This window comes from Lutra lutra, chromosome 11 (genome assembly GCF_902655055.1).
Source record: "Lutra lutra chromosome 11, mLutLut1.2, whole genome shotgun sequence".
NCBI lineage: Eukaryota > Metazoa > Chordata > Mammalia > Carnivora > Mustelidae > Lutra > Lutra lutra.
In genome coordinates, this window is record NC_062288.1 from 5,115,610 (window position 1) to 5,141,784 (window position 26,175).

The 26,175-nt window shown below is 49.2% G+C and overlaps 1 protein-coding gene across 7 annotated transcripts in view; it reads left to right on the forward strand.

Moving 5' to 3' along the window:
- Window positions 1-26,175, forward strand: part of IKZF1 (IKAROS family zinc finger 1) — a 93,013-nt gene that overhangs the window by 61,152 nt on the left and 5,686 nt on the right. For 2 of the 7 annotated variants that reach the window (XM_047694242.1, XM_047694244.1), the window contains exons 4-7: window positions 5,356-5,616; window positions 11,044-11,211; window positions 15,234-15,359; window positions 19,667-19,801. In XM_047694242.1, coding sequence (XP_047550198.1) covers window positions 5,356-5,616; window positions 11,044-11,211; window positions 15,234-15,359; window positions 19,667-19,801 — 690 coding nt within the window. Of the gene's footprint in view, window positions 1-4,630; window positions 4,993-5,355; window positions 5,617-11,043; window positions 11,212-15,233; window positions 15,360-19,666; window positions 19,802-26,175 lie in introns of those variants that run through there. The other 5 variants (XM_047694249.1, XM_047694245.1, XM_047694248.1 and 2 more) reach the window with 5 other exon arrangements.

Genomic DNA, 26,175 nt, shown 5'->3' on the forward strand with positions numbered 1-26,175 from the left:
TGGTGTTGTTGGCTGTGGAGCCCAACACGGGTCTTGAACTCATGACCTTGAGACCATGATATGGGCCAAAACCAAGAGTCAGACACCTAATGGACTGAGGCGCCCAAGTGCTCCAAAACCCCTATATTTTAAATGATAAAAGTTATAATAAGTGGTTTTCTTAGCTTAAAAATCCTTAAACGTTCTCCTAAATCTCTTTTAGAGGCCGCATCAAAAAAAAATACATATTTCCTCTTCGTCTCAAATTTTAATTATGCTCATTCAAGATCTCTTGTAAATATTTTTACTCCCTTTGCATTTTGCTTGCTAGTCACAGGTGGCTAGTCACAGTCCCATTTTGTTGTTGTTGTTGTTGTTCATTTAAAATACGGAGTGCTTGAGGCTCACGTGGCCTAAATTCAGACCAAGGGACGATTTCGGAATCCCTTCTCCGTGGAAAAGCCCAGTCTGCGGACCGAACATTTACCTTACCAGTAAATAGAAAGACACATTCCAGAAGGGCAAGGAAAACAGGGAGGAATCACAACCCATTTGTCAGGTGGGGGCTGGCAGGGCACATTTTATCTGTGCATTAAAATGTTTTAATCATTCATGAGTCCGTGCAAGCTTGGCAGCCGGAGAGCCCTCCTGGCCCCGTTGACTCAGGTCCCTGGATTCTGCAGACTGTCTAGTGCTCAACTTGTGTACGAGCTGACGTCCACCCAGCCTTAAGGGTCTGGGGTCTGCCTTCAGTCTGCTGCATTACTAATAACATAGACGGTCTCTAAGTTACGTAATGATATTTCAATTTTTCCTAATGTAAGAAGGAAAGTAGCTTTGGACTCAAGATTTGAAGACATCTGCTCTTAATAGAGGCCACGTTTACTGAATAATAAAATCGGGCCCCTGTCCACGCGTTCTCGGGAACCAGCGGAAGAGCCGCAGGGGTAGGCCTGAGCCGGCGCGCTCTGGGGTAGAGACGTGCGTGAGTCTCACCTCGTGTTCTGCATTTAATCAGTTCAATCCAGGGTGGCGCTGAGTTCGACATTTTACTAAGTAGTGGGGGGATAGAGTTGCAAAATATTTATGAGTGTGATCCCCACGCTGAGGGAGAGCCTAGCATTTCACAGACAGCATCGCACGCCTGAGCCGTTCTGGCTCGGACAAAGAGGGGCGGGTGAGGGGTTCAGGAGTCCAGGGAAAGGAGAGCCCGTCAGCACCAACCCGGTTAGCTCAGAGACAGTGTCCAAGGGGTGGACCAAACAACCATAAACACAAACAAGGGGAGACCGTCTGTCTCATGGAAGGGACTGGAAGGAGACCAATTCTGAAGGACAGGGGACTCATCCTATTCCATTTGACTCTTCTCAAGGGACCAGAGTAGGAGCTTTGCCTCCTCCTTGGCTGGGCTCCTGGCCAGCAGGCGGACAGCTTAAGTCAACGCCGATCATCTGTCCTGAACTCTTCACTTATTGAAGCAACTGCTGGTGCCTTTGACTTCCGCGGGTTGTGGAATTCAACATAACCCAGTGGTCGGATGGGCCTCCCAAGTCCTCCATCACATGTGTACATGGACATGCGGGGGGTGAACCGCCCAGGTGCCCACTCTGCTCCATGAGTGAGAGGCTGCCTGCCCGGCCACAGAAGGAGCCCCCCACCCAGCCACCCCCAGACCCCCCTCTGCTGGGCCCACAGCACCCAGACCGCCCACTCTCCTGTTCAGCCTCAGTCTCCCTGCCTGCGAGTTGTTTGTCTCAGCTGGTCCAGCCCCATGGAAGCCCCCAGTGTGCTCAGCCCCCACTGACTTCCTTCCTTCTGACCAGTTCAGGCTGGGCTCATCCTTTTAAAGGAGGCACACACAGGGCCAGGCCCCAGGGCTAGTGGCTTATATCCCCCTGTGCAGGATCCTAAGACTGCATCTTCTGCATCTTCTGCTTCTCCTTTTTCCAGCCACATCACTAACTGAGCCATGACCCCCAAAACCTTGTTCACACATAGATAAGCAGGGCCGACACCTCCCCCGTCCTGAGTTTGTGTTTTTTTTTAAAGGCATGTTTTAATTTAAGGGGACTGGGTGTTTGTGTCCACTAGATCACAATTTTGAGACCGGCGTTCGTGACTTATTAGGATACGTTTGTGTCCTGAAACCTTGTTGCCTGTGTTCTCCTCTTAGCAGAGGGGACACCCTGTTGTCATGGACACCCCCCTTGGACAGCATCTTCCGTGTGGCCAGCACCCCTCTGCATTCGTCCGCAGAGACAGGAATGCTGGGGATTCTCCCTCTCCCCCTGCCCCTCACCCCACTCTCTCTCAAATAAATAAATCTTTAAAAAAAAAGAAAAGCTAAGCTGAGAATGCTTTCTGCCCATATTGAGAGAGCTGTCGCCGGTGCTTGACTCTGGCGTGCCCATGGGGACGGTGCTGCCCACTGGGATCCCGGGCCCCTCCCTGTCATCCTTTTCCCCTCGGTCCCTACAGACCTCCCCAGCCCTAACATGGCCTGGAATCTGTCCCCAAAGTTCGAGCAAGCTCTCAGCCCTCAGTCTCTCGGGGTCCGCTCCTGGCTCCGACCTGGAGCCGTGGGCGGAGGCCGCTTCCAGGGGCCCCATCGCACTCCCGCCAGTCGTGGTCCCCTGACCCACCCCCGTGACTGGGGTGTTCTCTGCGCTCTCTCCTTCAGAGACCCGCCACGTCCCGGCTCCCCGAATTCCAGTTCATGAGGTTTGCCTCTTCCCGCACCAAGCAGATTGACCTCAGACCGCACCTGGGCCCTGCAGAGTCGCAGGTCCCTCCTCCTAGGCTCTCATGCCTTTTGACCCTCCTGTTTTCATTCTGTCAACAGTTCTCGACTATCGCCTGGCATCATAGCAATGAGAAAGTCGGAGTATGGTGGGAATCAGGTCTGGTTTGAGGGCTTCTGTCATACATAAGGGGACACTGTGCTGTGAGCCCTCCCTCAGGCCACCCTCGCCTCCTTTCTTCCTGATGCAGTGTGGCCCCCCTGCTGGTGGCCTGCTGTGGCTCCTGTCACCCTTAAAGTCGCCCCGCTGCTTTCCCACCCTCCTGCCCGTCACCAGGCAGGGCCCACACTGTCCCCAGCAGCGCACAGCCACACAGCACACGGCAGGGTCACAGCCATACCCACCTGCCTTATCTCTGTGGCGGTTTCAGGCAAGGGTCCGTTCTCTCCATGTCCCCATACCTCTCTAGCCGCAGGTGCGCGGACCTACACCCGTATCTCGGCGCCACTGGCTGAAGAACCTGTCACACCCACGATCATGGGCCCCGCCTGCTCTCCCATCCCCCAGTCTTGTTTGATAAAAGAAACAAGCCACCAACCAGATGATTACAAATAACCCAGCTGAAGGCATTCAGAAGCCTTTGCAACTGGACGGTCCTGTTTCCAGAGCATTCTAGTGCAGAGCCCCATGCTAAGGAGACCCTGGAGAATGAGCTTGCCCCTGGAGAGGGACCTAGGAATATGGACTCCAGAGAGCTCCGAGGTCAGAAAGCCTGATGGCACCCCCACCGCCTGGCCTGTCTCGGGTCCTGTACTCCCCGTGTCACTGGGACCTGGTCCCTTTCTCTGGAAGCCGGGAGAGATCAGGCCCCTCTGGGGTGCTCTGGGGGGTCCGATCTTCGGGACCTACTAGGAAAGTACAGGTGGGGACTCCCTCTTTCTGGATGTAACACTGGGATCTGATGAGGGGAGATACTCCGTCCTGGGCTCTGGCCCGTGTGCCAACTCACCGTCCCACTTACTTATGTGTCTCCCTGGAGAGCTAAAGGAAAATCTTGGCCGTTCAGCAGCTAGGAATGTGGGCGCTGGGGCCAGGCTGCCCGCGAGACCTCCCAGGTCTGCCCTTGCCAGATGTGTGACCTTCTCATGTGGCTCAACCTCTCTGTGCCCGAGCTTCCACCGGGACACAAGATGACAGCATGACACCCCTCTGCGGGTCCCCATGAGAGCTAAGTGCCCCATGGCAAGTAAAGTGCCGTGTGTCTGGCACAGACTTCGTGTTTCAGATGTCACTGGGGTGGTAGCCCCCTCCCCACATGGCCCACCTAGTGCCCGTCCTAAGCTGACTCCTCATCCACCTTTCACTGTGTCCCCACAGCGCCCCTGGTTGGCCACAGCGGCTCCTTCCGGCCTTGACAGGTGTGAAAACCAAAACCAGGGAAGGTGTGTGACTTGCCCCCGAGATCTCAGTGCTCGAGCGGAGTGGACATTTCCAGGCACGAATGTCGGCTTCAGAGTCTGGACTCTTGACTTATAATCAAAGCGTTGCATAAAGGAGGGTTACTAACTAGGTTGATTATTTAAAACCGTGGTCTCAGACATGCCCCTATGTCGGAATCCCCAGGAGGGAGGCTCGTGACAACACAGGGCACTGGGCCCACCCCCAGAGCTTCCGGCTCGGCGCATCCGGGGCTGCCCAGAGAATTTGCTCCTCTGACAAGTTCTCAGTTGATGCTGACGCTGCTGGTCCATGGACCAAGCCTGGAGACCCACAGATTCCAAATGTCGATCAGAGATCTCGTAGTCCCCATTACTGTCTAGGTCACTGTGTCTTGTACTCGGCAAAATTTACCTCCCTGTTCTCCTTAATCTATAGAGGCCATATGAGAAGTGCTAGCGCTCAGGGTCGTTGTCGTCTCTCTGGTTATGGGGTGGGACTCATCAGTTCATCACCAGGCTGTGTTTCAGAAGGATGCGCATGAAATGTCTCTGATTTTCCTTACCAACAAAGCTCTGCAAATGGCACCTGTCACTGCCCTCGATGTGACTTTAACGGAATCAGGAATGCAGAGCCAGCAGGAGTCGGTGTGCTCCTTAATGCCAGCCCTTGGCCCTCACGCATGGGGCTGGCCGCTTGAGACACTAACGAGATCTGTCACCTCCACAGACGCTGCCATCCACCCTTCAGCAGCTCGAAATCCTGTAGGAAATCGTGGCTCCACTCCGGGGCACGCTCTGTTATCGTGGGTGCTAAAAAAGGAGATAGGAGGATCGTGTACCAAAGAAACAAACCATCAGAATTCCTGCGGAAACCCTTCGGGAGTCCGTGGCCAGAAACGGGAGCGTAAGCTCTTGCTGAGTTTGTCCCAGAGTGTATTAACCCATGAAACAGGGAAAGGTCGCCTGACGAGGAGGAGAAGCTTTTCAGGCTTGACGATCACTTAGGAGGGAGGTGGCCCCAGGCGGGGGCACCTCGCGCGGTCAGTACCCACCTGCCCAAGAACCCAGCTCGGGGCCACCGTCCCAGTCGACAAGCTGCTGAGAACCTTCTCCGCTTTGATGTGCTGTCTTTTTGCTGCTGTGTTGTTCTCTTTTTTTGCGATGACACTGAGTGGCCCCTGTATTGTGTCTTTCAGCCAGTAATGTTAAAGTAGAGGCTCAGAGTGATGAAGAGAATGCGCGTGCCTGTGAGCTGAATGGGGAAGAATGTGCGGAGGATTTACGAGTGCTTGATGCCGCGGGAGAGAAAATGAATGGCTCCCACGGTGGCCAAGGCAGCAGAGCTTTGTCGGGAGCTGGAGGCATTCGACTTCCTAACGGCAAACTAAAGTGTGATGTCTGTGGGATAATTTGCATCGGCCCCAATGTGCTCATGGTCCACAAGCGAAGCCACACTGGTAAGGCCTGGCGCATTTCCTCCTTTGGTGGCCTGGAAAGGTCCTCGGGTGCAGAGAAAGAGAGCGATGCCCTGTCTCTCCGCACTGGTTCCAAGTCGTAGCACAGGTAGCCTTGTTCTTAAGGAGCAGCAGCGAGAGGGACTTTAAACACGCACCTGTTCAAACCTAGACTTAAAGCCATTGGATGGGGAACGTTCACAGCCTCCCCAGTGCTATCAAGGGTCCGGGATCTCGCCGCCCACTAACGAGCGGCAGCTGTGCCGTGAGTGTCCCTGTAACCTCCCCCTCCCCCCCAAAAACAACAACAAGACGAAACCAAACAAAGAGAGAGGGAGCCGCTCACGTGCGCTCCTCCAGGTTTCCCCCGAGAAACTGGGAGTAAAATGTGCCTTTTTGAAATCCAGGCTCTCAGAGCTCAGTTTTTAGAAACGTGAGTGAGCCGTGGAAAAGTCCCACATGTCCCCAAGTCCAGCTCAGTTTCCCGGCGGTGTCCCTGCCAACAGGTGAGCCTCAGGACAAGATTGCTGATTGCCGCTGAGTGTCCACCTCCCACGGGGACAGAATCTCCCATCCGAGCCTCTGTCTATTGGAGCGTCTGGAAGCCTCAGAGAAGGAGGTTTCCTGTGTCCAAACAGGAAGGGACGAGGACAGTGTAGCGTCCCACGGCTGTGCCCAAGCTCATGGTGGGGTGGAGGGGATAGTTCTGCCCCTTCTTGTGCTTGGCCGTGGCAGACGATCGGTCCCATACCTTCCCACCAGGACTGGGGAGTCACCTCGAATGGCCTCAGATAGTCTTCAAGACATGAATGGGGCCACGTGCTACCTTTAGCTGTATGCAGGAGGTGTCCCCCGCATTGAAGAGAACTTCACTCTTTTCCCCTGAAGGTGTGCAAAACACAATAAAGTCACCATCTCTAGTGGTCACTGAAAGTGTAAACATAAAACGGAGGAACCCCGAGTCTTGGCTGCCTAGGGGCTGCCTTCGGTGGGTCACCACGACGTCCACTGCTGCCACCACTGTCTGCAAGGGGATTAAAAAAATAAAAAAAAAAGGGCTGAAATCGTTACTCTGGGGGCACAGCAGATTTTAAAGATAACTTAAGGAAGTAGGAAGAAGACTTGAAAATCACAGCCTTGTGAGTGTCTTCCCCAGGGCCAGATAAATCCATGACTATCAAAAATTAAGCAGGAATGCAGGAAAACCTTTGAGCGGAACAGCTGTCTTGTCAGGACACACAGGCCTTGGTGGAGCTGTGACTTTCCCATCTGAATCGTGACAGTCTCCAAAATGATGTCTTCCCCTTGTAAGACATCTGGAGAATCCTAATACCCATTTACTTTCGGAAAATGTGCGTTTTCAGTAAAAACGTAACTTCTAAAATTAAGCAAACTTTGCTTTTCCTAATGCGTCCCTTCATCTTCCAATTATCCCGTGAAACAGACCCTTCATAGGGAGGCCTACGTCAAGCTTGCGTGAGAGTAGTCAGGCCCTCCCCTTTTGTAATGACTTGGAAATTAAAGCGAAGGTAAGTTACTTCGTGATAGACACGTAACAGAACACGCCGGGACCCGTGTTAATACGTTCCTGATGGAGGAAGAGACCTCACAAATGAGTGACTTTCCCTGCTAATTCATGGAAAGCCCGACTGTACTGTGAAAATTCGCTTAAATAAATATTTGATAAATGAATCAAATCCTGGCATGCTAAATCGCCAAAACATGACGACTGCCTGCCCCAATCAAAAGAATAATTGCATTTAATGAATAAACCTTCCAGGTGCAGATATGCAGAGTAGCCCGGCCACGTGCTGCTCACTTCGCCTCACAAACGGCAGCCAAGTGCCAAGCACGGGGCCGATTCCTGCCCTTGTAGGACAAGCACAGTCCAGAAATAGGAACAGGCAGACTGTCAATGCCACAGTTCCTGGTCTGGCTTTTATTAAAACAAACCAACAAGCCCTGAAACAATGAACTCATGGATGGTCTTCATGATGTGTCCCCACTGGCATAAATGCGGATGGCGGCAGGCGGATCCAAGCGAGGCTGGAATAAGTAGATGACGCCAGGGACGTTTCTGTTCCACCTCTCTGGGATCTGAAGCAGCGTATGTTAGAAAAGGCATGCTTTGCTACCTGTCCGTCCCCACCCCGAATTCTCCGAGTTTCCAGTGTTTCTAGAGCAGTTTCTTCTCACGCTCGAAGGCCATATAAATCATGCCGGGTTTCCCTCCCTGGTACCCGACGGCTCCCAGGGGCAGGCTCCCCTCTTCCCTCTGCCCAGAGCCCAACGGGGGAAGGTGCGCTGGGCTCCACCCGCTGACCTGTGTGCGGATCCCACTACTTCCATCCCAAGTTTTGCCGCTCAGTTTCATTTTTTTTTTTTTAACTCAAGTGTAATAGCACTGCCTTCCCCACCAACACCTCAGGGTTGATGTGAGAATCACAGGGGAGAGTGGTACGAAAGAGCCACACAGTGCAGGGGAAACCCGGCCACGCAAATATGCAGCAGTGTCGTCCTAAGTGATGGGACTGTGAATGATCACGATCAGGAAATGTGTCTGAATTATGGTGACTCTGGTCAGACTCAGGCTTCCCCCTGTTCCCATCATCACCAGCATCAGAGAGCAGTCAGCTCCGAGGTGTGGCTGGCATGGGCCCAAGTTCATTCTGCCAGCTCAGGTATATATTCTGTAATCTACCTTCTTCTGATATCCCCCCTTAAGTTCCACGATGGAGACATCCAAGGGGCTCAGACCTTCTTACAGAGGGTCCCTGGCACGGGCACCTGTAGACCCTGAGAGTAAAAACTCAATGTTGACTTAATGAGGATGATGAAGCCTTCATCCCACCAAGGAAAAGAAATCCAGCCTTGGGGAGCTCGCTGTCACTTAGCCACAAGAAGCAAGCTAGGGACCAGAGGAGGGAAGCAGTTGATGCTGGAGCCTCAGCTCCAGGGGAGCAAAGGTAACGGGGGCTGTGTTCTGTCCCCTGCAGCGGGGCCATGCCCCCTGTTCTGCTGACAACACCTCCAGAGGGAAACTACCTCGAGCTGAGCCCCGGGTTGTCACTTCGGAGAACGCCGTCTTCGGGAGTCTCCATGTCCCATGTTACATATTCATGCCAGCACAGGCAATCAGAAACAAATAGATTTCCAGGAAAGCTTGCCAGCAGGATTAAGACACCAGGCACAGCAAGATACACGAGAACTGTTGACTCAAATTAGAAGACAGATTTCACTCTCAAAGCAACAGCCGCCTTGCTTTCCTCCTCGCCCTCTCTCACGGGCAGGGGCCATGGCTTGACTGTGCAGTCCCTCCTGGGTCCGAGGCTGCGGCTCCTACACAGACAAGTGCTCCCCGGCAGGGTCGGACCTGGGTTCCCCCCTCTGCCTCCAGCCCTTTGGATCTCCAGTGCCTTGTCAGCCTGGAAGGGCTCCATCACACACTAGCTAGCTTTGGGTCTCGCCACACACACCTGTTCCCCACGTATGGCCTCCGCCCTCCCTGTATGCATTTTGGGTGGTGTGAGCTCTCCCAACTGATGCCCTTTCTGGAACGTTCAGCCAGAGGTCCACACTGCCAGGATCCATTGCACCCTGCTGGTCTCACCTGGCCCCTGAGGACCCATGATTTCTCTTCTCCCGTGCATCTACTTGGAGTTAAAATACACACCTTCACGCCCGTGTGTGTGATGAAGGCTCAGAAGTGTTTCTAATAGGTAATGATCTCTCCCTGGTGGAGGCTCCTGGGGGCCGCTCGGCCACCAACTCTTTGAGATTTTAGCCCAAGCTAATCAGGATCACTGTCACCTCCCACCTGCCTGACTTTTTGCCCGGCTAAGTCCACCTCAGATGCCGACTGGGGAAAATACCCAATACGTCCTGATGGGTATAGGGATCCCTCCAACTGGCCTATAATTCAATATCATTGCTAGTTTCCATCATTACCATAGCAGCTTTGTCCGGCCCACTGAAAAATACAAGGGATGATAATCATGACATCCCGGGGCTAATCTGAGTTTTTCCACTGAAGCCGGTGTAGGTTTGAATAGACCCAGACAGGCTTCTGCTAGTTGCTTTTGGTAAATGCCTCCTTGTGCGCCAAAACCACATTAAGCAATTGAGAACATTGTTAAGTATATATTTTCACACATTCTTTTTTCCTAAGAAAAACCCGTTACCGGGAAGTGTGTGTGTTTTTGGTCGGTTTTTGTTTTTGTTTTTGTTTTGTTTTGTTTTCACGCTATCTCAACACCAGATATTGTGGGCACAGAGAGCTCTTCTTAAAAAAAAGAAAAAAGAAAAAAGGAAGGAAAAAAAAAAAAAAAAACAGTTGTTTTCAAAAGGGCTTTAGTGTTCACTTAAACCTGACCAGTGTGTCATCCTTTCTACACAAGAGCTAAGGAAAATGGTCACCGATTTGAAGTCCAAGACCCAGGACTGCCCAGTGGCGTGTTTCTTTCTCACAGATGCCTGCACGTCCCTTTGTCGGATCCCAAACCCATGGGGACAGGCACTGCCCTACACAGTCGGGGCTCCCCTAAAAGAATTCCCAAGCACAGCGGAATTGCATCTCTTAGACGACTCATACTGAAATCACCCCAATCTTTTGCGGAGATAGGCCAGCGGTTTTAGCTTAGCGGTTTTAGAATTCCGGAGAAGGAAAAAGCCAGAAGTCTCCGAGCGCCTGTGGCTCGGATGGCCTGCCACGGGGACTCTGGGACTTCTCTTTGGACCATGTGGAGTATCCTTCACAGTTCCTTAACTTCTTATTTTATTCAATCTTTCTCCTTCTCTCTCTCTCTCTCTCTGAGCCTCACACTCTGTCTGTCTCCTTCCTGATTTGCCTGCGTAGGGACAGACAGGTAATGGAGAAGAAATTGAAAGGCAAAATACAGGAAAAATGTAAATGAAAAGAAGTTATTATAACTGTTATAATGAAGTGCCTTTCATTTAAATATAAGAATGTAACGCTGAAATGAACTTGTGATCCTGAAATGCATTTTTAATGAGTTTCCTTTTTATTTTGCTGCTTCAGTGGCATATTTTAAAGACCCTTTGAGAAAAGCCACATTAAAAACCCCACCAAATGCCACAACACGCAAAATTGGATATTGGTTTATTCCAAAACTGCTGATCAGGAAGAGTGGCTCTTCATCACAAAATGTTGCAGTCACTTTATTTAAATGAGTTTGAATTTGCATTGTGATGTGCCATTCTGATTTAGGGAAAAAAAATTAGATTTTCAGATCAAATTGACCCAACCAGTGAAGCGTTAAGGAGCTGGCAGGTTTAGTCTGAAAGCCTCATGTTCTATCAAACCTGCAGCCGGTGGAAGTCACCGGCCCCGTGGGAAACAAGTTCCTCGCCGGGTGCTCCTCGCGTCCCTGCGCCGAGTTCTGCTCTCACCCGTCCCTCTCGCCCTCCCAGGGGAACGGCCTTTCCAGTGCAACCAGTGCGGGGCCTCGTTCACGCAGAAGGGCAACCTGCTTCGACACATCAAGCTGCACTCCGGGGAGAAGCCCTTCAAGTGCCATCTCTGCAACTACGCGTGCCGCCGGCGGGACGCCCTCACGGGCCACCTGAGGACGCACTCCGGTAGGTCCTCCGGGCGCAGGTGCCAGGCGCCCAGGCCGGACTTGCACGTGTGTGCGCATGCGCGGGACCCCCCCATCGTGGGCTGGGGCTGGGCATGGGCCCACGCACTGTCCCCCCACTGGGCCCCCGTACCCCCCAGGGAGTGTGGCAGCAGTGCCCCTGTGCCCCAAGTTCGGACTCCCTCAGGGGGCGGAGGGCGCGGGTGGGATCTCACACATACACGCGCGCACACACACACACACACACACACACAGTCCTGCTTTACAGACACTCTTTCCAGAAAGACCTCCTCTTCCGGGGGTGCTCAGTCAGCGGGGCTCTTCTGGGATTCTGTCAGCTCTCCTTTCACCCAGCGCTCTGCTAAGGCCCAGGAAGTTCCCAGGGACGCTTCTTGATGATACTGGCCAGGCCACACCTGTTTCTGCTTTACGCAGAGGACTCTGCTAGCGGTCACTGTCACTGGCGTAGTTTCTTTTCAAAGCTAAGAGAGAAGGTGAGTAGGGTCTGCGGCCATGCGTCCTGACTGGGGACCAGGCTGTCACCCCCCACCCCAGGCAGGCCTCCCTGTCTGGGCCTGACCCTAACTCGTGCCAGAAGCCAGACAGGCCTCAGCAGACAGGCCACTCTGGGGCTCTTACCAGAAGTTTAGCAAATGCATGTCGAGTAATCCAGAGTCTGGATGGTGATTACCACAGACGTTGGACAGTTCCCCAATTCTCCCAGCCTGCAAAGCGCACATCCACCTTTGGGATCCGTCTTCTGCCTCCTGAGGAATCTTCTGTTCTATCAAGGGGCCCCGTGGTCTAGCAGGACAGAGGAACAGAGAGGAGTCCTCCGTCCAGCTGGGACACTTAACCCCTGCACTCCCAGAGCTCATCATCTGGACCACCGGCTGGTCCGCGACTTCTCTGGAGCTTGGCGCTACTGGAGACGAAGCTCCCTGCCAACACGCCCAGAGCCTCGCTGTCCCCCGGGGGCAGGGATGCTGTGTCCCTGGGAAAGCCTGCCTAGAATCAGGCTGTCTCCTTCCCAAATGTGATGAGTATAGTTCGTGGCGAGGTTCTCGTGGCCTCTTCCTGTGCCTCTTCCTTTGTTACTGAGCAATTACGGAGCACCCCAGGGCCCCTCTCTCTGTGGAGGGGCCTGGTGGGAAGTAGTGAAGTGCGTGTTGCCCATGTGTTGACACAAGTGTCTGAGGGGATAGTGGGAGCACAGGGAGGGGACCGTCAGTCTCCGGAGGGGGCAAAGAGGTGGGAGGCTTCAAGAAAGACTTCCAACAGATGAGGGGCTTGAGTCCACGCTGGGAGGTGAGTTTCTGAAGTTTACCTTCAGAGAAGTTCCATTGGGAATGTGTAATTCTCTGAGTGACACCAGAAGGGGGCGTGGTATGCATTTTAGCCAGTGTTGCGGGAACATGGTCTTTCTCCTGGAGCCCTGCCAGCAGGAGCTCACAGGGAGGTGAGGGGGGTGGTCGCAGGCGCCCTGGGTGTGCTGGTTCCCTGTCAGGGTCCAGCCACGCCATCTCCTCCCCATGCTGATCTCCTCAGTAGTCACCATGGAGGAGGTTCCCAAATGCCACCCCTTCGCCCCCAGGGGTCCATGCCAAGGGCTGGGGCAGGCTTTGCTGCAGGGGACAGTTCGAACATCTGGCTCCCCCAAAGTGGGAGGATGACAGTGAGCATCTCTCAGGGTTTACAGTGTGTCAGTAATGAGGACCATGCATGTTGCCCCCTAGAAGTGAATTAAATGCAAGGCTTCAGATGTGACCATTATGCCAGCAGTGGGCAGAGCCTGACAGGTGATCTAGGACAAAGGAACTTCACACATATCATCCATGCAGGTCAAGTGGACATCAGCACAGTTGACAACAGGACTGTGTCAGGGTTGGTAGGAAGTACAGCACCATGGAGGTGGAAAACACAAGGACCATCCCTAGGTGACACCAATCACGTCACTGTCATCCTGTGACTCTGATTTGCAACAGAAATCTCTCCTGCATATCAGTCCTTGAAACTCGAAGGGATGTCTCTCTCTGCTCTCCTACCCACTGTGAAGTCTGGAATATCTAATAACAGTATTTTCGGTTACTCTGGCTCCATGCCTGCTATTTCCTTCAAGGCGTGTTGGTGGTGTCCTGCTCTAAGCATGGCCAGTGACTTGAGTAATGTCATACAAGACTGGTAGACTCGGACAGCTTATCTCTGCTATGGATGCAGTGCTGAGCGAGCAGCTAACACTGTACCATTGGCCCAGGGCTGCTGGTGATAACGGCATCTAGGAGTGCCATTGACACACAACGCTTAGAGAAGAGCCAAATAGGCCACTTCTCCATTCCACTGAAGCCATGATCAACCTCATAACTTTCTCTGGCCACTGGTGGTAGCCTGAAGTACCAAAGACCAACACATTAGTGGTGATAATGTAGGTATAAAATGTGTCTCATACTGATAAGAGGAAGACTCAAGTATCTGGCAAGGTAGGGAAGACATTCCTCACCGCTTTCTTTGGGAGTTGAGAGCTGAGCTAGAGACATTCTTTCCTTCAGAATATTGGGTTCTGCTGTAAGGTATACTTCAGTTTAGTTTCTTACAATGAACATATTTCCTATGTTCCAGAGTTAAAAGTAATCATATATTTAGAAAAATGGATGTTCAGACACTGGGTCATATATACATGAATTTGCTTAAGTGGTAGCTTTTCTAGGACAGGACATTGAGGGGTTGTCTATATTCTATTAATTTCTAAAGCTAGTATTCCATAAAGTGTGCCATTTTAGGCAACATATATTTCGGTGTTACTTCCCTGATCTTAGTGATAAAATGTTTCCCACGGATAAAGACCCACCCCCTTCCTCCTCTGTTAAATGTTCCGGAAGTCAGATTGTGTTTTTTGTCTTAGTCTTCTTAAACCATTGCTTCTATTCATCTGGGGAAGAGACTGAAGCAGTATAAGCTTTGGTTAAAACATTTTACCAAACATTCCTATTTGGATGGTATGGATTTTTATACAATACATTCAAATCTGTGAAATTTAACAACATAAGAAGAAAGTCAGAGGAGATTCTGGTCTGAGGAGGGAAATTTATATTCCTCATATAAATAAGGATACTTTACATTTTTTTTTATCTCTGAAGGTGCTGTGTATTAAAGTCTTTAAGCTTAAGCATGATATGAATTTGCATTAGTGTTCTTTCCCTAAAATACTTCTCAATAATAAAGTTCGGGAAGAACCAAACCCATCATGTAGAACTGCAATGCTTAATATGGTAGCCACTAGCCGTATATGGTACTTAAATTATAAGTTTAATCGACTGAACTTAAACAAAATCAAAACTTCATTCTGTGGTGACTCTAGCCATATTTTGAACACTCAGTAGTCATGTGAGGCTGATGGCCGCCATATTGAACAGCACAGTGGCTGTCACACTGGACAGTGCAGATGGTGAACACTTCCACCTTCATAGGAAGTTCTGTTGGACAGGGCTGATCTCGAAACTACGCCATCCGTAAGTTTTGGGGGAGATGCAGAGCTTTCTCTAAACTAGAACAAGGAAATACATAGTGTATACTTATCCACTATGGTTTCTCAGAGACCTCAAGTTACCCAGTTGAGCATCCTGGAATTTAATCCACTTTGGCTGCATTTGGATCTGGCCCACAGTGAAGATGCTGTCCTCACGTTTTTGTCCCCCGACCCGACTGCCATGGCCCGTTTCCTCCAGTTAAAGAAGTGATTGAAGCCCAAGAGAATTGAGTGGCTAGGAAGATGGGCAAATCAAGATGAAGCAAGACTCACAGGAGCTCTTGGTTCAATCAAAGAAACCCCGGGGCATTAACACTGTTAAGTTTAGCCAGTTTTACTGAGTCCATAAGGCTTTTAGCTCTCAAGAGTAGAGGGGTCCTTTGTTTTTTTGTGGGTTTTTTTTTTTTTGCCTTTTTGATAATAATGGTATTGCATGCATTCCCATTACCCATAAGGCCAGCACTTAATTGGGGTCTCGAACTCAATTGTGTTTTCCGCAGTTGGTAAACCTCACAAATGTGGATATTGTGGCCGAAGCTATAAACAGCGCAGCTCTTTAGAGGAACATAAGGAGCGTTGCCATAACTACTTGCAAAGCATGGGTCTTCCAGGCACCCTGTACCCAGGTAAGCTGGCTCTCCCTCCCCAGCTCGCGGTGAAGAGGGGCCCCGGGCACAGAGCTCCCGGTGTGCGTGCCGCCACCAGGACAGACGGACTCTTTGGGCTGCTAACACGGCGTGATCTCACCCAGAGCTCACTGTGCTTCCCAACTTTCGAAGCCCCCATCTCACCAGAGAGAGCCTGACCTTGAGCCCCTCCCTCTTGGAAGCTGGGGAAATATCTAAGATAATAGTCACCCCCAAAACTTTGGGAGGTTTTTTCTTGGATTTGCTGTTTTTTTTTTTAAACTTTGGAGTATCGGTTACTTCTTTGTGTTTAGTAATCAAAATAAGATATGAAGTCTTGTTCAAAAAACTATTTTTTTCATGAGGTTGATTGAATAAACGCTTTCAGGCTGGGTTTTCAGTCATCGCCTGCCTGGAACAAGTGAGCTCCTTGGAAAACCCTGACAGTCCAGAGGATTGTGGCTGTCAGAGGGTTCGAGGAAAGGCTGCTTTCTTCTTATGAGCCTTGATGCTTTCGGCATCCCATCAGGAGATAGCGTTTGACTCTGATCTTAGATAATGTGAAGTGAAGGATGGGAGCAGACGGCTGAATTTGCAGGAGGCTGCATCTACTCAGGGGACCGGCGGTGGCAGAGAAGGCACCCTCTCTAACTTTTTAAGACATAAGAAATTTATGAATAGATCAACTGAAGTTAACCTCTTTCAAAACACCATTTGCTCGGCTCCGCCAAGGGAAGGATCGTCGCTAGACTCAGGAGCAGAAGTTAAATTAAGAGTTGAAAATTTTGTAAAACCTCCGTAAGCTCCCTGACTTGAATGAATGGCTCCTAAAGGAAACGGACCAGGGAACACGCAGATCACTTGTATCGTTTTAAATTTTATGTGACCACTTACTGGATTTTTCTTAGCGTGAAATACACGTAGCACATACACATAGGGTCCTAACCATTTTTGAGTGTATGGTTGAGAGGGACCGAGTAGGTATACAAGAACACTCAGATTAAGGACCAGTGAGAGCAGGAGAGACGAACAATTCTAAGTTCTAAGAACCAAATATATTTGGCACCAGGGCTGTGTGTTACATGGCCAGAGCTCTGTGGTTCCAAGGCTGCCTTCCCTAGCTATCAGCTGTGGATCTGGGGCCTGACCATTGATCTTTCTGGGCCTTACTCTTCTTGCCTGTAAAATGGGGAGATCCCATTAAATTCTCAGTTAGCCTTCTTCAAAATCTGAGGTCTGTTTCTAGAATGGAAGGGTATCAAGGCTTACTAGAAGAGAGGAAATCAGGCAGCAAAACAGTAATGATAATGTAATAGTCGTCCATTTGTGGCCAAACGCCAAGGTGATGTCCAAAGGATGAGAGGAAGATAATGATCCTTCAGAATAAAATCTGGACATTTAGACATTGCGTTTTCCTACCACAAGTAGACTAACAGATCCTGGAAGTAAGTGCCCCAGTGCCCCACTTTGCCGAGAAGGAGGGACGTTGGAGGAAGCATATAAGCTTGACAGGTCAAGTGTACGACCAGTAGGATTGTTTTTTTATGGATTTTGTGTATATCCTTCATGTAAATCAGGGGCTGCTTTTATGTCTCCTCATTTAATGAAAAACACACATTTCCAATGTTGAAAAATTGCATATAAAAGTGGTAATAACCTATTTGAAATATATGTTTCCAAAATGTACTGACCCATGTTTCAATAAGGATTTATCTACCCAAGATATTCGCTGCCATTTATTACTTACCATACTGAGCCCTCTAGCACAGTGATCTGAATATCCCCCTAAAACTGTACACATGGAATTTCGAAGACAAAATGAGCAAGAGACACAGACCACACACATTGGCTTTCTCTGCCATCTTATTACTGAAGGAACACTCTAGGATGGCAGCCCAGGTTGACCCAGGGGAGGGCAGGCTTTGTGTCCCTGAGACCTGGGGTCAAGTTGCGTCTCCGAATCCGTTTGTGAACGTGACCCTGGGCTCTCAAGTAGGAGTGGTAATTCCTGCCTGGCCAACCTTGCAGAAAGGCTCTGGGTGAAAGAGGAGACAGCAGGGAGGGTAGACACACATCACGTACTCACGTGAACATACAAATGTCAGGCACCGAAGCCTTGACACCACCTCGGTTGGCTGTCTGGGTCAGTGAGCATATATGTCAGCGACACATGTATTACCCCCTCGCCAGCCAGGATTATTTCTGTCTTGAAATGCTAATTTGTTCCCTTCGGTGATCAGATCGCTGGGAATACCACAATGGTTTGTCCTTCTGTTCCCGTGCTTGGGAGATGAAGTCTTCCTGTGTGCAGCGAAGGCACTCGGGGTGTGGAGGGAATCCATAAAAGCACTTCAGGGCCAGTCCTACAAGCTGACATCTGGGATTCAGAGAGCAGGCAGTGAGCTGCGGGGGTGGTCCTTGCTCACTTAGCTGTGCTGTGCCAGGTCTGGCTGAACCTGTGCCTTCTCATGCCCTGTCCCTCCCACGGTGCCCAGGACCAGCCCCCTTGGCCCTCAGAGGGACACCTAGACAGCCTCACCCTGCCTCAGTCCTTAGGTTGGGGCCGTTCTTTGGGATTTGGTAAAAACAAAGCCTGGCTTAGCTAGGATGTGGGAACGTTTAATTTTTCTGAATATAACTTTACCTAGTTAAAGGCTTGTTGGTCTTCTGTTATAATTCCCTTTATGGGAAAAAAACGAGTTTCTTTGGAGCGTTTGGAAGAGGATCCATCAGGGGCACAAACTGCTCTACGGCTCTTAGGGGGACGAGCAGGAGACACAGGGTCGTCCCCGACCCGCCATCTTTGGACTGTTTTGTCCCTCACTGTGATGACGCTGATCATCTCTGGTACCAGGAGGCCCTGTGGCTGGGTGGGGACGTAAGTGCTGCAGGTGCCCCAGGGCAGTGGGGGGGTGCTTAGCGGAGAAGGAGGAACATGTGAGGACGCCTATGAGCTCGATCGGTCACACGTACCTGTCTGGAATTGGGCCGCGTGGGTTTTGTGTGTAGCCGTCATCTACATCGGGTATAGACGATTATGTTTGCCCATCGAATAGCAAACACGCATTTCCAATGTTAAAAAATGTCCTATACCAGCGATAATAACCAATTTGAAATGTATGTTTCCAAAATGGCCTTCCTAAGGCCATCTGAAGACTAGAAACACTGAGAAATCATCTTGGCAGGCAATGCCCGGGACGTGATGAACTACCTCACCGTGCTGGGGCCGAAAACAAAGGTGGGAGGGACGAGGGGGGCGACCAGACACAGCAGGCTCGTGTCTTCCCAAATCCAGGCCTGGTTTTCATGTAGAATGTGTCTGTCCGTTGTAGGGGAGTATCGTGAGGGTGCCTAGAAGAACAGAGGGGAGGGCTGGCATTTTCAAAGAGGAGGAGTCATGTCTGGTGCTGTGTTCACATGCAGCTAAGTTCTGACTTAGAATAGGAGTGCACCTGCGCTAAATCGGCCTGTTGCAGCCAAGCAAGGAGGGCGAGGAGGCGGACGGCCGTGGGACTGAGGGTGGAGGCTTCAGAAACGGTGCTGGAAAGACTGAGTAGCCTTTTGGAATAGAACTGACACTTTCAGCTCCTCGTCCGTTAGGATAAATTGCAGGCAAGAGAAAAAGTTCTAATCCAGACACCCAGCCATAGAGTCTGGGATGCGGACGGACGCCGCAGGACACAGCACTGTCTCTTCAGTCATGGGAAGAAGGATCGTGTAGGGAAATAAAGACAGGCTGGACATGCTCCCCGTGTCAGCACTTACCGCGGCATCTAGGTGTTCTGCAGTTAGAGAGCACTGATCTTCCAAGTTTGCTGCGTGTTCGGGGTTCGGGGGATCTGGCTTGTCCCCTGTGTTGCCGGGATTCACTGTAGTACTCCTGCCTCTCACTTTGCGGTGCCAGCCGACGGCGTCGGACCACGATCACTTCCAGCTCAGACAGGTCTGTGACTCTCGGCAGGCTGATGTCGGGACTGACTGAGGTAGTGGATTTGGGAGCCCTTGAAAAGTTAAGAGGACTTGTCAGAGGGACACAAAGGCTTCACCACATCCAGCTTCTGGTGACAGGGCTGGTGCTCGTTCCCTTTGGTCATGGGAGATAATGTGCTGTCCCCAGGTGTCATTAGCAGGTGGCTGTGGGCAGCCTCTGTCTGCTGGGAAAGTTGCCGGGGAGATTAGGAGTAATCCCTGAGAAGAGCCCGGTTCTGGTCGGCACGTAACAAATGTCAGATTTATCGCTGGATGCGACCCAGTCCTTTCACTGTAAGCGTTTCTAAACTGGCCTCTCTAACTGTCTTTGACTTTAGTCATTAAAGAAGAAGCTAATCACAGTGAGATGGCAGAAGATCTGTGCAAGATAGGATCAGAGAGATCCCTCGTGCTGGACAGACTAGCAAGTAACGTCGCCAAACGTAAGAGCTCTATGCCTCAGAAATTTGTTGGTAAGAGTCAAACGTTTGCTGTCTCTTAAAAAACAACTGTGTGGGTGTTTTAGACTCAGCTGGTCCTTAGTTGAGAGTAGGAGAGAGAAAAATAATCTCGTTTTTTTGGTTTTTTCTTTTTTTCTTTTTTAAAGCAAAAATTGGTAGGCTTTACATTTCTTAAATATTTTGGAATTTTTTCTGATAGACTTCTTACGCAGAAGAAGTCTTCTCTGGGCAGTTTTTCCTCGGTATGGTCTTACAGCATTCCGGGCACCCAGGAGATCTGCCTGTGGACACTATGCACTTCCGGGGGTGGCCGAATCAGTGCACTGTGTTGGCCTGGTGTGGCCGGGGGCTCCCCGCACAGCCCATTCACCTGCTGCCTGAGCAGCCCCACTGAGCCGTAGAGGCTCAGAAGTTCATAATCCCTGCGTGGGCTACCTTGGATGGCAGAGCAACTAGCCAATGAGAAGGCCCAGGGAGGAGGGGGCACAGCCACGATGGCTGTGCTCACTGTGGGATCTCTGCCCATGCCAGGTGTTTTGAGGGATGAAGGGAAGAGCAAGGTGGCCTTTCCTCCAGGAGCTCGCTGTCCAGTGTAGACCGTACAGCGGCCCTCATCAGGCCACACACTGCAAATGCAGGAAGAATGATTAGCTCGGTGTAGAGTTAGCTCCGTGTAAGAGTGGAAATGCCCTGGACTTGGGGCCCAACCTGAGGGTGTCAGCACACAGCCATGTGTTAATGCTGTCACCTGGGTGACATTACTTGACCTCTCCAAGCCTTGATTCCATGCTTTATGTCCCTCACGTGGCTTTGTGAACATAAATTAACACCAAGGATGTGAAAACATTTAGAAACCCTCAGTGTAAAGGTCAACTATTATCAGTAGGATAATGTGGAAAGAGAATGCTAGGGGAAAGGTCATGTGCATGAAAAAGGACCTTGGGGGAGGGTCATTATCGGGAAAGAGGACCTTGGGGGAGGGTCATGGTCAGGAGAGAGGACCATTCGGGAAGGTCATGGTCAAGAAAGAGGACCATGGAGGGGGGTGGGTCATGGTCAGGAAAGAGGACCGTTGGGGAAGGTCATGGTCAGGAAAGACGATGATTAGTAAAATTTCAGGAAGCTGATAGTGACCTTGATGGGGAACTAGGATTTCAGCACATTATTAATAGTGGAAGACAGGGACAGGATTCTACACAGACATGAAAGTACAGGGATGTGGTGACACCAGTTGTATGGGCTGGAGTGGGGGTGGGTCACGTGGGATCTGACTGAAAAGCAGGGTGTGTTCCGAGCTAATTCATGTGCCCTCAGGGAAGCAAGAAAAGTAAGTCCCAGTAAGCTCTGGCCACGGAATCAGTGGCCTTTGGATGCTGAGGTAGGAAATGTTTCCTTAACTCAAGAGGCAGGAAAAAGCACTGGCATAATTTTAATGGGAGCCACATCTTAGAAAATAAGACCACAAGTTCCAGAAGGTGACTGGAAAAGGAGAGAGTCAGTGGTGGCAGGGAAGGAGGAGGAAGCCGAGCAGAGGAGTTTTGGTGACAGGCGTTGGGGGTCAGGGCAGGGACTGGGGGGTGGAAGCCGTGAGTCACTGCAGTTCTAGTAGAGGAGGGTGCCATTTACAGAAATGATAAAGCCACTTTCTGGAAAAAGAGTTCTGGTTTTGATCTGCTCATCTTCAAGGGCTTTCTGAGGTTGAGGCCACATGGGAGCGTGGAAAACGTGTGTTGGGAGAGGATGGGTCTATAATGGGGTTAATGGTTAATGAGGCGTAGGGGTCCAGAGGACAGATGGGACAGCAGGAAGCAGGGAGGACAAAGGAGAGGCCACGTTCTTGGGGCTCCAGCCTCCCTTTTGCACTGAAGCCTCCGTTTGGATCATATTTTAGAGGCTTGTCACAGGTTGGGGGGATCCAACCTGTGGGAGAGTTTGGGGAAAGAAGGATCCAGTTTCAAAAACTTTTGCAAGCCACTGGCTGGAGACACCGTGTGGGGAGTCACCCACATAATATGCAGGCTTAGACTGTGGGAATGAGGGAGGCCCTGCATTTCCTGAGCAGAGCAGGAGCAATGTCCTGAGCACAGAACAGGTTGTTGTGCTGGGATTTCAAGTCGCACTGGTCTAGGTGAGAACTCAGCACTCACAGGTGCTGAGCAGTGTGCAGGGTGGAGTACACAGTGGGCATGGTGCAGAGGTCAGCAGGCGGCAGGTGAGGCAGAGGAGCCGGGTAACCAGGAGCGGAGATGGAGCAAAGACCTGGTAACAAATGCGCCTGAGGGTTGTTAGTGGTCACTGACTTTGAGAAGCTGGGCACGACTTCTCCTTCACGTTGGGAAATTGTACAAGTCCTGCTGAGGATTTTATCAATGAATCTTTGCAACTCATGTTAGCTTTTGGAGGCTTCCAACCAAATGAGACTACCTGTGAACCTCTCCTGAGCCACCCGGGAGGAGGCTGCGAGTTGGGTATTATCTTCAGATTCAGATTCTTCTGTGTTCAAAACAACAACAACAACAACAACAACAACAACAACAACAAGACAAAAGTTCTAACCAAGCCAAACCAGGGTTAGAAAGAAGTCTGCAGGGAGAGGGGGACATAGGAGAGATGTGATGGGAACAGTAGGACAAGGAGAGAAGCGTAGAAACTGGAACAAAGGGCTCAGGAATGGTTGCATATTCTGTTAGGTGTTTTCCCAAGAATTTGGTGATTGATAAGTTATTTATAAAATAATACCTCTTTCTACACCCAAATGCCTAGCTTGTCCTCACTTCATTGTGATAGGATTTCAGTCAACCTCTTCTGACTTGTCATAGCTTCTCCATCGCTAAAATTTAAAAATATAAATAAATAAATATAAACGAAAAGAAAAGAAGGGAGGGTGGGAGGGGGAGAGAGAGTGAGAAAGAAAAGAGGGAAGAAAGGAAGAAAGGAAGGAAGGAAGGGAAGGAAGGAGGGAGCGAAAGAAAAGGAAAGAAGGATCTCTTAGGGTCCTTCTTAACTTCTAGATGCTAATTTTATCCTTTATATAAATTTAGAAAGTGTGTAGGAACGCACCTGTTTTCATACATGATCATACACACGGGCCAGGGGTGGTGCTCTTGAAAGGCTCCAGGTCTGCATTCAAGAGACCTGAGTTCAGGTCCAGGTCCAGCTATGATTGACTGGTGACCTTGAGCATGTCACTGGACTCAGTGTCCCCATCTGTGAAATGGATGTGATGCCTCCTGCCCTCCATCCTTCCCAGTGCTATTCTGAAGATCAAAGGGACAATGGGTGTGGCACTGCTCTCAACTAGAGAAAGCACTTAAAAAATGTAAGGTGACATTATTTTCCTGTGGTACATTGTTCAGAATGGTCTATAATTTTGTTTAATCCATACATGATCTATGATTAAAATTTTTACCTTGCACGTTGGCATGACTATAAGTAGGTATTGATTCTGCTGGCAACATTCCTCACCAATTGTGTCATCAAAGATCTCATCCTCTGAGATCACTGGATCAATGAAGCCCATCACAAAGGGGATAATAATGTTACTTAACAATGCTACTCATTGTTCTTAGTCTGTTGGGCTGGGCGGTTACAGGGAGAAAGTGTTGTTTCTTGTTGTTGTTAGAGAGGAGGGGCGGGGCAGAGGGAGAGGGGGAGAGAGAATCTCAAGCAGATTCCATGATGAGCACAGAGCCCAACATGGAGTTCGACCTCACGACCCCAAGATCATGACCTGTACTGAAATTAAGAGTTGGGTGCTTAACTGACTGAGCCACCCAGCACCCTGAGAAAGCTTTTTAAATACAGAAGAGGAAATAGGGGAGAATAACAACGATCAATATTCCTGCTATCCATTATAATTATCTTGGTTTAGTTTCTTTTTTTTTTTTTTTGAGATAAAAACACAACCCTGTTGCATTATTAAAATGACACATGGTGAATATAAGGAATTTTAATAGAAAGATGAATGTTTTAGAATCACCCCCAAACCCCAACATCCAGAAATTGCCAGTATTAAGAGTAGCTGAGCATTATTCTAAATATCTTTCTATCCATATCTATGTATGTGAGGGGCTAGATGATGAACAGGTGGATTGATAGACAGGTGTGAAATCAATGTAAAGATTCTATCGTATTACAGATGCTCTTTCAAATTAAAAGTATCACTTCTGTAGCTGTCTTAAATTTAAGAGGTAAACAAAAAACAAAACTGGAGGCATGGCTGATCTTCAAATAAATATTTTCTCACAAAAGATATTATTTAAAGGATTTTTCCAAGATTAGAAAGATATACTACTTTATTTAAAATGTGAAGACCTTCAAATCAGTGTTTTAATCCATTTGTTTCATTTAGGCAGTATGTACTGACCTGTAGCTTTGGGGAATAAGGACATGATTTTATTCCCCTGTGGCCAGTTACATTATTTTTACATGGTCTTGCCTCCTAATATTCACATTCTATTCCATAATCCTAATTCTCCCAGAAGTCTAGCTACTTATTGTTAATTCTATATTTATTTTTTTTTAAGATTTTATTTATTTATTTGTCAGAGAGAGAGAGAGGGAGAGAGAGCGAGCACAGGCAGACAGAATGGCAGGCAGAGACAGAGGGAGAAGCAGGCTCCCTGACGAGCAAGGAGCCTGATGTTGGACTCGATCCCAGGACGCTGGGATCATGACCTGAGCCAAAGGCAGCTGCTTAACCAACTGAGCCACCCAGGCGTCCCTGTTAATTCTATATTTAAACAGATTCAAGGCTCAGACTCAGTCCTTTTACTGCCATTTCTATTTATTTTGATTAATCTCATAACTGATTGGATTTAACATGAAAGGTGTTATAAGGAGCCCCTGGATGGCTCAGTCAGTTAAGCATCAGCCTTTGGCCCTGGTCATGATCTCAGGTTCCTGGGATGGAGCTCCATGTTGGACTCTGCACTCAGTGGGTAGGCTGCTCCTCCCTCTGGCACTCCCCCTGCTTGTGTGCTCTCATTCACTCTGACAAATAAATTTTTAAAAAATCTTAAAAAAAAAAAAAGAAAAAAAGAAGGTGGTATAGGTGTTCTATTTCCATGATTGTTTTGTGTTCAAGGTTGTCTACCTGCTGCCATTCTATCTTGACAGAGTGTGTGGTGCCATGATGGCATTGCTTTTTGAATGTTGCTGTGAAGATCTCTAAGGTCAATCTGATATTTTTTTTTTTCTGAAAGGTGATTTTCATTTTCTTTCTGAATGCTTGAAGAGTTCTTTCTGTAACCTTAGAGTTAAATAGCCTCACTAGGATGTGTCTTGGTATTTTGTATTCTGAATAAAAATTTCCTGCCATTTTAATCTGGGGAATCCCTTTTTCTCTCTCTATTTCTGAGAAATTCTTTTCCTTATAGAGAATTTTTTGTTCCATCTGTTGTAATCTCTGTCAGGGATACCGGTTGTCCTGTGTTGGATAATTTGTCTTCCATATCTGTTAGCATTTCCTTAAGTTTTTTTTTTTTTTGGTCTTTTTTCACATTCATTCACACTTATTATCTTGTGTTTTCCTCTATGTCAATCATTCCACTTTTAGTAGCTTATGTTCTGTTACTCACTGCTTTTAAATATGTGGATTCATTCTGTAATAAAACTTTTGGGGACCTCATTATGTTTCCCGAGATCTGACATCTCCTTTTTGCATCTCATTCTGTTGTTTTAGCATGCCTTCTTTCAGTACTTGTTTTTATGAAGTCCATGTCACAAAGTAATTATGAGATACCTCTCTTCCTTGAGTTAAGCTTTTTTCCTAGGATGGGCTTATTGGTCTGTTTTACTTCCTTTCCTCCCTTGTATTGCTAGAAAATATTTTCACTGTAACCATGGCATTTCTTTTCATCTTGTTATTCTGCTTGGGCTGATATAACCTGATTGACATTTCGACATTCTTCCCACTGTATGTGAGACTTTTTTTTCTTTTCCTGTGAGAGCTATCAAATTTCCTAAATCCTGAAAGAATGCCAAGGATGGGTTGGAGGGGGGAGTTCAGGTAAGGCAAAGTGCGGTCTTTGTTAAAAGACTTTCTCTCTGCTCTCTCTCCCTCATTCTGAGATTTGGTTAAATGTCCTGAACTGGTTTTCATTGCACTTGGCTAGGGAGTGGTTCCCAGCCCCACAAGGGGACACCAGAAGCTTCGGGCCATTTCCCCTCATAGAGGACATGACTCCTATCAAGAGAGCCAACTTTACTGCTCACCTCCTCTGTCCCACCTGGTTCTTGCTAGCAAGATGTCTTCCACTGTTTTTTTGGTCAGAAGTGGAAGAAGATGTTTATTTGAATTGGTTCTCTACAAATATGAGGAGATTAGGGAGAATGCTAAGGATTTTGTTGACTCATACTTAAGGTTTTTAGAGGTCAGACCTGCA